The following is a 12924-nucleotide window of genomic DNA, read 5'->3' on the forward strand; positions in this document are numbered from 1 at the left end:
AAGAAGTTCTTAAATGAATGATTGTTTTTGGTGTTTAAGGTTTATGTTTACTCGTAGTTACATAAAGGGAAACTTCTTCTAGTTGCTTCAACTTGGGTATAGAACATAGCAGAGCAGGAATGAACAGAGAATTTTTAAAATTACAATGGCAATTCACAATTACGAGTCAGAGTGGAGTGGAGTTGAGGCCATCTTTTTGGATCAGAGGGAAAGCCGTTACCTCCTCTGCAGACCTTGGCTTCCACCTGGGGGCAGCGTCTCCAAGGTGTGGGATCAGCCAACAAGAAGCCAAAACACCCACCTTTGAAGTCCTGAATACACTTCGGGAGTTGGTTGAGGGCTTTGTGAAACTCTGTTCTTTAACTTCTACCCCTCACATATTTCCAGTCTACTTTTAGTGAAGACAGATAGATGGCTAATGCAGTAAATTAACATCTTCTAAAAACTTTGCTTAGTAAACCATTTTGTCTCACCTCCACCTGCAGATGGTGTTTTTTGGCTACATGGTCTTCAGCATCCTCTTTGGCCTCCTGGCTGACAGATATGGCCGCTGGAAGGTAGGTCAGACCTCACAGTGCAATTTGGAATTTTCTTTTGTGGCAATGTCTTCTTTAGTGGGCATTTCCCCATCAATACCCAACAGAGAAAATGGATAATTTTTCTTCCCTGAGAGAACATTCTAAATGCCAGGCTTGTCTTCTTGATTTTTTTATCTTTTCCTGAGGTACCTGTTTCCATACCAGATCCCCCGAAGCCCAGGTATGGAGTTTAAAAAAAGGAGATGTAAGCAGTACAGAGTTCTACTAAATCTCTACCAGGAAGTTGTATAGAAGTGGAGGAAAAAGTAAAAATGAATGAAGGCTGCTAAGAGGCTCTACTTGAAATTCTGAAGGTTGGGATTTAGAAGCAGCCATAGGTTGGTTAGATACCCCTGCCATGTTACTCTGAGGAAGGGGACAGTTTAATGTGGTGGGGTTGAGAGCCGAATATGCAACTCCGGTGTCAGTGAGGGAATAAGTCTGTTCTTTCTTCCTTTATCAATATATCCATTTCTCCTAATGCTTTAATAAGGAGAAACAGGTAGGTCCCCTTTGCTCCCCAGGAGCAGTCATATTTCTCTTGAATGTTTTTTCTCTCCTGTCACTACTTAAGTTTTTTTTGCAATCTTTAAAAAAGTGACCTTGTTTTTTGCAATAAGAGAAGATGCTTTTTGGTCATTTAGGGCTGTCTACCTCTTAAAAGGTTGAGTCTGGCCAGTCAGTTGCTGGAGCTGCAAGCTCATGGCTTTAAAGGTCTTGCTTTTCTCCTTCTTTTGGAGATTTTTAGAAAGCTGACCAGCCAGATTGGCAAGATCATGAGTCTGGATGGTTGCCTGTTAATTTGTGTCTCTTAACTAAAATGACTAGATCTTCATCTACTCTACTGAGGAAGGCAAAGTTTAAGATGGTATAATTTTAATAATCTTGATGGCTCACACTTGCTCTACCAGAATATTGATTGAAGTTTTTTTAAACCATTCAAAATAATCGAGGATGAGTTCATCTGGTCTTTGTCTACATTGTTGAATTTATTCCAGTCAATGTTTTTTAGAAATATTTGTGATAGACTGGGCGTGGTGGCTCATGCCTATAATCCCAGCACTTTGGGAGGTCGAAGTGAGAGGATTGCCTGAGCCCAGGGGTTCGAGACCAACCTGGGCAACTTGAGAGACCTAGTCTCTACAATAAAAATAAAAAAATTAGCTGGGTATGGGGGCACATGCCTGTAGTTCCAGCTACTTGGAAGGCTGAGGTGGAAGACTAAAGTCTCAGCCCAGCAGGTCGAGGCTGTGGTGGCTGTGAGCATGCTACTGCCCTCCAGCCTGGGCAACAGAGTCACTCCGAAAGAGAGAGAGAGAGAGAGAGAGAGAGAGAGAGAGAGAGAGAGAGAGAGAGAGAGAACGAGAGAACGAGAGAAAGAGAGAACGAGAGAAAGGCAAGTGGATTGCCTGAGTTCGCAGGCTCGAGACCAGCCCCAGCTACTTGGCAAGACCTCATCTCTATAATAAATCAAAAATTAGCTGAGCATGGTAGCATACACCTATAGTTCCAGCTACTTGGAAGGTTGAGGCAGAAGGATCCCTGGAACCCAGCAGGTTGACGCTGGGGTGGCTTCAGCCTTCCAAGTAGCTGGAACTACAGGTGTGTGCCACCATCCCCTGCTAATTTTTTTTGATTTATTGTAGAAACGAGGTCTCACCAAGTTGCCTAGGCTGGTCTCGAACCCTTGGACTAAGGCAATCCTCTCCTCTTGGCCTCCCAAAGTGCTGGGATTACAGGCGTGAGTCACTGCACCCGCGATATATACATATTTTAAGTGATCAGGTGCTGTGGCTCATGCCTGTAATCCCAATACATTGGAAGGCAGAGGTGAGAGGATTGCCTGAGCCCATGGGTTTGAGACCAGCCTAGGTAACATGGTGAGACCTTGTCTCTACAATAAATCAAAAAAATTAGCCAGGTATAGTGGCTCATGCCTGTAGTTCCAGCTAGTTGGAAGACTGAAGCAGAAGGATTGCCTGAACCCAGCAGGTTGAAGCTATGGTGATGGTGAGTGTGCTATTGCACTCCAACTTGGGTGACAAAGTGAGACTTCAACTCAAAAAAAAAAAAAAAAAAAGGAATATTTGTGATACAGCATCGTGAAGAACTTTTGCCAAGTTATCAATTCATTCTCAGTCTTCTTTGGTATTTTTGTTAAAAGCTTCTAGAGTTTTATTCCAATTTGCCTTTTTAAAGCCTTTTCCTGGCTCTTCCTTCAGACACCAATGTGGATTAACTGGTCAGAATATCTGGGGTCATAAATTTAGATATTCAAATAAAATTCCTTTGTAAATCTTATGGAGTCTTTAGTTGGGTCTGGAAAATCCTTTATAATATTTTAAAGTTCAGTTTTGGTCCATGGATTATATACTAAAGCAGGTTCTTCTCTTCTCATTACTGGTTTTACTCTGGAAGGGGCAGCCATAGCAGAAGATCTGGAAGGGTGCCCTGTGGCTTGTTAAGCTTCTTCCTCTGCTAGAGGGGAGGAGGGGGTAGAACAGATGGTAACACAGAAGGTTGGACAAAAGTAGATAGAAAGGTGTAAGAGCCTTGACAGAGGAACAGTGAAAAGAAAATAAACTTCTGAGGTTTTCATTAGCTCTGAAATAGTTTCTGGCAACTTCTAGTTTACCTCCTGGAGAGAAGCAATTTTTTTTCTGTACCCTCTTAGAAGGTTCTAGATGCTACTAAAAGTAGGCCTCCCATTCAGTTTGTCTGGTTCTAAAACCTGTTTTTCTCCAAAAGAGCCCTATAGGACTATAATGTGTCATGAGCAAATGTCCTGACAGCTCTGTGCAGTCTTTGGTCCCATAGAGCATCCAATTGGGTTGGAGGGAACAAATATCTTAACACTGGGTCAAGAAAATTCACCCTCATGTACCTTTCAGTTTGAAACTAGCAGGAACTGATCACAAATGAAAAGACAAGTTCAAGGCCCTGTGTGGTGGCTCATGCCTATAATTCCAGCACTTTGGAGGTGGAGGTGAGAGGATTGCCTGAGTCCAGGGGTTTGAGACCAGCCTGGGCAATGTGGCGAGACCTTGTCTTGACAATATATCTAAAAATTAGCCAGGTTTTGTGTCACACGCCTGTTGTTCCAGCTGCTTGGAAGGCTGGGATGTAAGGATCGTCTGAGTCTAGCAGATCAAGGCTGTGGTGGCCATGAGTGTGCCACTGCACTCCAGCCTGGGTGACAGAGACTCCAACTCAAAAGAAAAGAAAAGAAAAATCTAATCTTTAACCTAAAGGAAGGAAAGTCTGGATTCAGAAGGAATCACCATTTTGCACCCAGAGAAACCTCTGGAGTTAGAGGAACACAGTGGGTTCGTGCTGGAGCTTGAGGGAACACTGGGTAGTGGGGTAGGGGATGGGGACTCCTCTCATTAGAAATGTCAACTTACACCTTGGGAGGCTGAGGTGAGTGAATTGCCTGAGCCTGCGGGTTTGAGACCCACCTGGGCAACTTGGTGAGACCTCATCTCTACAACAAATCAAAAAATTAGCCGGGTGTGGTGGTAGCGCGCGCCTGTAGTTCCAGCTACTTGGAAGGCGGAGGCAGAAGGATCGCCGGAGCCCAGGAGGTCGAGGCTGCGGTGGCCAGGAGCGGCCACTGCACTCCAGTCTGGGCGACAGAGTGAGATTCCAACTCAAAAAAAAAAAAGAAAAGAAATGTCAACTTAAAGGAAGAAACTGCAGCAAAATCAGTTTAAGTTGCGGGTGTATTGGGGCCAAGATTGAGAACTGCAACCAGGGAGTCATAGTCAAGTTGCCCTGAATATATACTCCAGTTAGCAGCAGTTCTGAGTTGGTTTTCAAAGAGAGGTAAAAAGAAGGAGCTAGAGGGCAGTTCCTAAGTTGTGTATCAAGAATTTACATTGATTTTTTAAAATAATATACGTGATCCTTTTGTAATTCATTATGTGTGATGACTGAATATTCACCTGCATATGTGAGATGTGCCACCCTCAAACTCATTATGATGTTGGCATATTACCTGTCTGACACTTTAAAATAAATAAATAACATAAAACATAACATAACATAACATAACATAAGCTACCCACTGGCTATCCACTGTTCTTTATATCACGAATTCTGGGAACATGAAGATAATGGGTGAGGGTCACATAGTGCAACCCGTGGTTACATTTCAGGTAATTTATCAGGTAGTCTGGAAACTACAGGGAAGAAAGGGTAAAACAAAATGCCTTTTGGGTGCAGGGGACTTGAGTGAAGTCTCATGTTCATTTCTCTCTGGGCCTGAGAAATTTTGCAGACCTCACATTCCTGGGTGCTCTGAGCCACTTTACTTTCTCAGGTTGATGGATGCGTGTAGTTAAAACATATCAGAATGTGGGAATTTGCAGGTGTAAGCATAAGGAGCTACGTATTTGTTAACTTTGGTGCAGCTTTGAAACTAAGCTACTTGCTCAAGGTCACACATATACTGAGAATAGATATCAAGATGTAAATTATGTCTTCTGATTATAAACCCAGGTCACTCATCTTTTCTTGTCTGATTTCTGATGAAGTCCTCTCTAAGCATAAACACAAAGGGAGAAACTCAAAGGCAAACATTAATAGAATGGCTGTGTATTTTAGTGCACAGACTGTAAGAATATAGACCCTTGTAAATTAATATGAAAACACAAGTATCTCAAATAACAAAAACACAAAAAGTCATTTTTATTTTGAGTTGGAGTCTCACTCTGTCACCCTGGCTGGAGTGCAATGACATGCTCACGGCCACCCCAGCGTCAGCCTGCTGGGATCAGGTGATCCTTCTGCCTCAGCCTTCCAAGTAGCTGGAACTATAGGCATGAGCTACCACACCCGGCTAATTTTTAAAATTTCTTTATTGTAGAGATGAGGTCTCGCCAAGCTGCCCAGGCGGGTCTCGAATCCGCAGGCTCAGGCAATCCACTCACCTCAGCCTCCCAAAGCTCTGGGATTACAGGCTGAGCCACTGAGCCCAGCTAGGAAATTTTCTTAAGGAATCCTGCATGTCTGAAACAGACATTTGCATGCTTTTAAGCACATAGACACACCCATTACACCTTACTGGTATTATATCATTATATCTTAATGTATAATATATGTAATATTATACGTTGCATCTTCTATTATTACATCCTACTGGTATAATTTTTCTGACCATTAACTTGGTCAGAAAAGTTGGAAATTTCTATTCTGCTAACCTAGTAATTTGTCTTCAGAAATATAACTTGCTAGGCCAGTTGTGGTGACTCAAGCCTGTAATCCCAGCACTTTGGGAGGCCGAGGTGAGAGGATTGCCTGAGTCCAGGGGTTTGAGACCAGCCTGGGCAACTTGGTGAAACTCATGTCTATAATAAATTAAAAAATTAGCCAGGCATGGTAGCATGCTCCTGTAGTTCCAGCTACTTGTAAGGCTGAGGAAGAAGGATAGCCTGAGCCCAGCAGGTTGATGCTGGGGTGGTCGTGAGTGCACCACTGTCCTCCAGCCTGGGCAACAGAGTGACTCCAACTCAAAAAAAAGAAATAAAGAAAAAAACAGAAATATAGCTTGCTCAAGTCTTCAGAAAGGGCACAGCAATTTGTGCACGGACACCATCACAGCTTATTTTAATAATGAGGAAATCTGAAACATCCTCAAAATTCAACAGTAAGGGAAGGGCTTATGTACTATTTTACATGTATTAAAGTATATCTTTCCCCTATATTTCCTATATTTTATAGGAAATAAACATTTGTTTTCCCTTACAAGCAAGGGGAAATAAGATGAAACAGTGTCAATAGTGTTTTCTCTGAGTCGGACAATCAAGGAAGATTTCAATTTTTTAATTTTTTTTTTGAGTTAGAGTCTTATTCTGTTGCCCAGACTGGAGTGCAGTGGCATGCTCATGGCCACTGCTGCCTTGACCTGCTGGGCTCAGGTGATCTTTCTGCCTCATCCTTCTAAGTACCTGGAACCACAGGCACGTGCCACCATGCCTGGCTAGTTTTCCTTCAATTGCAACACACTTGTCGAGATGCTTTTTCCACTGCTCAAAATGTTTTTAAACTCGTCAGTTGTGATGCAAAATGTCTCCCTCTGAGAACAAAAAAAAGTTGTTCGGGGCAAGATGAGGTGAATAGGGAGGATGGGACACAGGGGTCATACTGTTTTTGGTCAAAAACTGCTGAACACTCAGTGCAATGTGAGCAGGTGCACTCATAAATCACTCCCCATAAAATAGGCAAACACGCTGAATCTCCCAAAAAAAATTCACTGAAGCCGAATGCAGCCTCTCACAACAGTAGCTGTTACACTGATGCCAATGGGTTCCTAGAACATTTACCTAGCGGGGAAAGCCTATACTGTAAGGGGCCTGTCCCCTAAAAGATAATTCTGGGATTTTTTGGGTCTCCTCTCATACCTTAAATATTCTCCTTAAAACTCATTCCAGCATGTGCTTCATGGTCCTAAAATCCCTGTGAGTAAGGAGGACATGTTTTTGCTTTCTGGTGTACAAGTTCATGTTCCTGCTACCTGTGAGGGTGGACCCAGAAGGGCAGTTTTAAGGAATGGTGTGAACTTGAAAGCCTTGGGCTTTCAGACAATGTAATGGCATGGGTTGTACTGTTTGATTGTGAGAGCCCGGTGAGCTTGTTCTCATTTGAATGGAAAGTAAGTTAGGTTTTCTCCCTTGCCCCCATCGAGGCAGGTCCCATTAATAAGTCCCCTTTTGTTGTTTCAGATTTTGCTCATCTCATTCCTGTGGGGAGCCTATTTCTCCTTGCTGACCTCATTTGCCTCCTCCTATATCTGGTTTGTCTTCCTGCGGACGATGGTGGGCTGCGGCGTATCTGGCCACGCACAAGGGTAAAGATGTCACCCAAAGGATCTGAGAGAGAAGCATGTACATCTACAGATACACTGTATTTGAAGGGCCAAGAGCATCAATTTATAGACTCCACTTGCGCCCATTCATTTTGTGCTTTTTTGTTTTGTTGGTTTTTAGTGATGCCTGCTTATTTATTGTTTCTCTAAGGAGCAACTTGCTTATCACAATGATACTTGGTGCTGAGGCCTGCAGAGTTAGATTAATCAAACATATGTTGATATTTTTGTTCCTAAGGCTAATCATTATTTTTTAGACAGTCATATTTTGTTAGACCAAATACTAACAAAAAGTACCACAAAGCCGGGCTCGGTGGCTCAGCCTGTAATCCCGTGCCTTTGGGAGGCTGAGGTGAGTGGATTGCCTGAGCCCGCGGGTTCGAGACCCGCCTGGGCAGCGAGACCTCATCTCTACAAAAAATCCAAAAATTAGCCGGGTGTGGTAGCGCGCGCCTGTAGTTCCAGCTACTTGGAGGGCTGAGGCGGAAGGATCGCCGGAGCCCAGCAGGTCGAGGCTGCAGTGGCCGGGAGCGGCCACTGCACTCCAGTCTGGGCGACAGAGTGAGACTCCAACTCAAAAAAAAAAAGTACCACATTAGGTAGGTAGGTAACAAATGTTGATCCAAACACAATTTATTGAGACGTTGTTGGAAGAGTTTAGTTTGCCCGTAAGTACCTGTAGCATTTAGGGATAACAATTTTGAAGGGTCATCTTCCCATGACTTAAGACTGTGCCAAAGTGAATTTGGAAAGCAGGATAAGGCACACGGAATAGATGTGTGGCTTGTCTTTCTCTGCCCTTGGGTAAGTATGTAAGATCTTACTGTGCACGGGGTGAAAGTTGTTATGCCAACTATTCTGGTCCTTGGGAGCCCTTAATTAACAGGTTCCCTCAGGCTATGCTCTCCTTGGAGCAAGTTATCCTTAAAATATATTAGGAGATGTCAAAGCACCTAATTATAGCCTTCTTATATTAGTGAAAGAATTGTTCTTCCCTGGGGGCATATATTAAACTTTGAGCTTTGGAGACCTCAAGAAGTAGAAGCTAAGTAAAATTTTAAAAGATCCCTCAGGAAACAGGCTAAAAAATATGTTAAAGTCCCAAATTCTGGCTAATAACAGCAACAGAGAAGAACAATGAGGAAACTGATGGAATACAATTCTGTGTATTTCTCTATTCACAAAATTAATATATACTTAATTATATATAATTAAATATGTAATTAATTAGAAATCTGTGCTTTGACTTGTCAATAGTTGAAAAGTTATCTATCTTCTCTTGAGAGTATATGAATTTCCCAAGTAGGTTTTAGAAAAGGGAATTGGGCTTGGGAAAACATCTTGCCAACGCTTCCCTTGGCAAAATAGATAAGGCTAATATTTCTTACATGGCAGAAAGTTTAAAATCACCTTAGGAGTAACAATGTAAACAAAGGAGCAGTTGTCAGTTTACTTCTTACTGATCTCTTATGTGAATATTAGCTATCAAAATGACATTTTTATGTAATTTCTATGCTTTTGGATTCCTGGTCCCTGTGACAAGAAAAAAAAAAAAAGTTATTTTCTAGATTCCAAAGCCATGACCTTGAAAGGTCTGGGCTGTCAGACAATGGAATAGGCCCGTATACTTATATTCAGCAAAAGAAAAAAAAAATGGTTATTTGGTTTTATGAAAACAAAATTATTGTGGCTTTTCTCTTCCTGTTTAGGTTAATCATAAAGACTGAATTTTTGCCCACAAAATACCGAGGCTATATGCTACCCTTGTCTCAGGTAAGGTGAAATTAGAGTTCTACTCAGTCTTCCGCATCCTGTAGATATGAAGTACATACAGGCATACCTTGGAGACATTGTGGATTTGGTATCAACACCACAACGAAGTGACTATCTCAATGAAGCAAGTCACATGAATTTTTTGGTTTCCTGGTGTCTATAAGTTATGTTTATACTATAGTGTAGTCTTGTAAGTGTACAATAGCATTTTGTCTAAAAAACAATATATATAGCTTAATTTAAAATACTTTATTGCAGGCCAGGCTTGGTGGCTCAAGCCTATAATTCAGCACTTTGGGAGGCCAAGGCAAGAGGATTGCCTGAGCCCAGGGGTTCGAGACTAGCCTGGTCAACTTGGGGAGACCTTGTCTCTACAATAAATAAAAAAATTAGCCAGGTGTGGTAGTGCATGCCTGTAGTTCCAGCTACTTGGAAGGCTGAGGTGGAAGGATCACCTGAGCCCAGCAGGTCAAGGCTGCGGTGGCCATGATCATGCCACTGCACTCCAGCCTGGGTGACAGAGTGAGACTCCAAAACACACACACACACACACACACACACACACACACACACACACACACAGAAATAAAAACAACTCCTCATTCATTCAGGTTTAATCATGGGTTCTAGCAATTTAGTCACACCTTAAGGCTCCACTTCTAAAATTCTAGTTCTTTTGCTATTTTCACCACATCTGCAATTCCTTCTTCCAATGAAGTCTTGAACCCCTCAAAGTTATCCAAGAGGGTTGGAGTTAACTTATTCCAAACTCCTGTTAATGCTGATATGTTGACTACCTCCCATGAATCATAAATGTTCTTAATGGCATCTAGAAAGGTGAACTGTTTCCAGAAGATTTTCAATTTATTATGCTCAGATACAGCAGAGAAATCATTATCTATGGCAGTTAGAGACTTATGAAATGTGTTTGTTAAATAATATGACTTGAAGTAAAAATTACTCCTTGATCAATGGGGTGCAAGAATGGACATTGTGTTAGCAGGCATAAAAACAATATTAATCACATCTCCATCAGAGCTCTTGGGTGATCAGGTGTATTGCCAATGAGCAATAATATTTTGAAAGAATTCTTTTTTTTCCCTGAGAAGTAGCTCTCAACAATGGGTTAAAGTTCTCAGTAAATCGTAGTGTAAACAGATGTGCTAACATCCAGGCTTTGTTGTTTCATTTCTAAAGCATAGACAGAATAGATTTAGTATAATTTAATTAATTTATTTTATTGATACACAATATATATATATTTGGAGTACATGTGATAATTTGAAACATCATATAATCAAATCGGGGTAATTGGGATATCCATCACTGTAAATATTTATTTTTTCTGTATACCACGAACCTTCAAATTATTCTCTTCTAGCTTTTTAAAATGTATAGTCAATTAATATTAACAATAGTTACCCTACTATTCTATCAAACACTAGGTCTTATTTCTTCTAAGTGTATATTTGTACCCAAGATTTAGCATAATTCTTACGTGCCCTAGGCTTTCAGAATGACCAGTGAATATTGACTTCAGCTTCAATTCAACAACTGCATTAGCCCTTAACAAGAGAAGCAGCCTGTCCTTTGAAGCTTTGAAGCCAGGCATTGACTTCTTCTCTCTAGCTAGTCCTAGATGGCACATTCTTCCAAAAGAAAGCTGTTTCATCTACATTGAAAATCTGTTGTTTAGTGTAGCCACCTTCATCAATGACCTTAACTAGACCTTCTGGATAACTTGCTGCAACTTCTCCATCAGCATTTGCTCCTTCACCTTGCACTTTTATATTATAGAGATGGCTTCTTTCCTTAAATCTCATGAACCAATCTGTTAGCTTCCAACTTTTCTTCTTCCGCTTCCTTCCCTCTCTCTCCTTCATAGAATTGAAGAGTTAGGGTCTTGCTCTGGATTAGACTGTGCCTGTAGAGAATGTTGTGACTGTTTAATTTTCTATCCAGATCACTCAAACTTTCTCCACATCAGCAAGAAGGCTGTTTTGCTTTCTCATCATTTGTGTGTTCATTGGAATAGCACTTTTAATTGCCTTTAAGAACTTTTTCTTTGCATTCACAACTTGGCTAACTATTTGGTACAAGAGGCCTACCTTTGGGCCTATCTCAGCTTTTGACATGCCTTTCTCACCGAACATAGTCATATCTAGCTCTTGGTTTAAAAATGAGAAACATGTGACTCTTCCTTGAGTTGACAAACATTTTGAGAAAATCGCAACATCTGAGAAGTGCACTGAAGCAAAGCATAATTAATTGAAGGATGCCTGTGTGTGGTTTTTCTTCTGGCTGGTTGATCATTCTTTGGTTAATATACTACCTACTTGGCAACCACCAAAGAGTCCTAGGAATGCTTAAAGCCAGAGGTCCAGTTCCAAGGTTTTCTGAGCCAAGGACTTCTGCCATCCAATAAATAGTGAGTGGCATTTAGAACACAGTTAACAGGAAATGTTCCAATGACTGGTTTCACCGGAATGACAGAAACCCAGGAATGCATCTGGATTGAACTTTCCCTGCTGAGTCTTCAAAGGCAGGTCCCAGCTATCACCCTCTTTAGGGTAATCTACCTTCCTTCCAAAGATCCTAATATTTGCAAGTCTACAACTAGTTCATGCCTGAGGGAACATGCCTTAATTGCCCCTGCTACTGAGTCATTCATCCAGGTGAGAAGATTGAGGTGCTCCCAAGCCCTCCCCAGGTCCCCCGGCCATGGATTAGAGGTTTTGAATCCAGAAGCTAGGTCAATCTAGGTGTCCTCTACCATCCATGATTATCTAGAAGCCCTGACTTTTTCAGAGGAATGAGGAAACAGATGACCCTTCCCACCGAAGCCTTATATATTTGGCAGTAAACAAAGCAGTAGGAAAATACTTTCAGGTTCCTTTCTTTTGTTACTGAGCTTAGACAATAACAAAAAAATTAACAAGAACATAGCAAGCACCAAATGGTAACTCTTTCCATTCCTCCCAGCTCTCTTCTTTTAATCTTTGTTAAGAGAGAAGCACATACTTCTAACACTTAGTGTTTGGATTTTACATTTGGTGTTCTTTACTGAGCATGGTCCTGCTCACCTGTGCATATTTTCTCTTCTACCTGCCCTTCTCACCTTGCCATGCTTCTTGGTTTTGTGTTTTCCTTGCTAGTATTATTTTCCAGTTCTCCTTGAGTCATATAATCTACTCTAGTGCTTTTAGCTATCTATATGTTTATGACCTGCAAATCTTTATTTACAACCAAGAGCACTTCCTTAAACATTAGACCTGTGTAGCCAATGACCAATGATTTACAGGCTCTTCGAAACAATGTGCTCAGAACCAGTCACTTCAACTTCCCCTAAAACCTTCTGTTTTCATGTTTCCACTCTCACAGTTAATTGCAAGATGACTCTCCCCTCAGTCATCTAAGACACAACTTAAGAACCATCCTGGACTCTCCCTACCCCTCACCCCCACTCAATCGCCAGCCCTGCTAACCAGCCTCTATTGTCGAACCCTCAATCCAAATGTCCATCAGCAAACTATGTCACCTTTTTCTCTAAAATTTGTGCCGCATCCATCAGTTAAAAATTCTTTTTGTACTATTAGTATGTATCAATTAAAAATAAAATAAGCCGGGCTCGGTGTCTCAGCCTGTAATCCCGTGCCTTTGGGAGGCTGAGGTGAGTAGATTGCCTGAGCCCGCGGGTTCGAGACCCGC

General features: G+C 41.6%; 1 protein-coding gene across 1 annotated transcript in view; it reads left to right on the plus strand.

The window, feature by feature from the left end:
• The window catches only part of SVOPL (SVOP like), a 96038-nt gene that overhangs the window by 23349 nt on the left and 59765 nt on the right, over positions 1 to 12924 (plus strand). Inside the window, exons 4-6 of the mRNA XM_021711746.1 lie at positions 486 to 557; positions 7301 to 7425; positions 9153 to 9216. Coding sequence (XP_021567421.1) covers positions 486 to 557; positions 7301 to 7425; positions 9153 to 9216 — 261 coding nt within the window. The remainder of the gene's footprint in view (positions 1 to 485; positions 558 to 7300; positions 7426 to 9152; positions 9217 to 12924) is intronic.

Source organism: Carlito syrichta, unplaced genomic scaffold (assembly GCF_000164805.1).
Source record: "Carlito syrichta isolate Samal-C Ts95f unplaced genomic scaffold, Tarsius_syrichta-2.0.1 Scaffold302555, whole genome shotgun sequence".
Classification (NCBI taxonomy): Eukaryota; Metazoa; Chordata; class Mammalia; order Primates; family Tarsiidae; genus Carlito; species Carlito syrichta.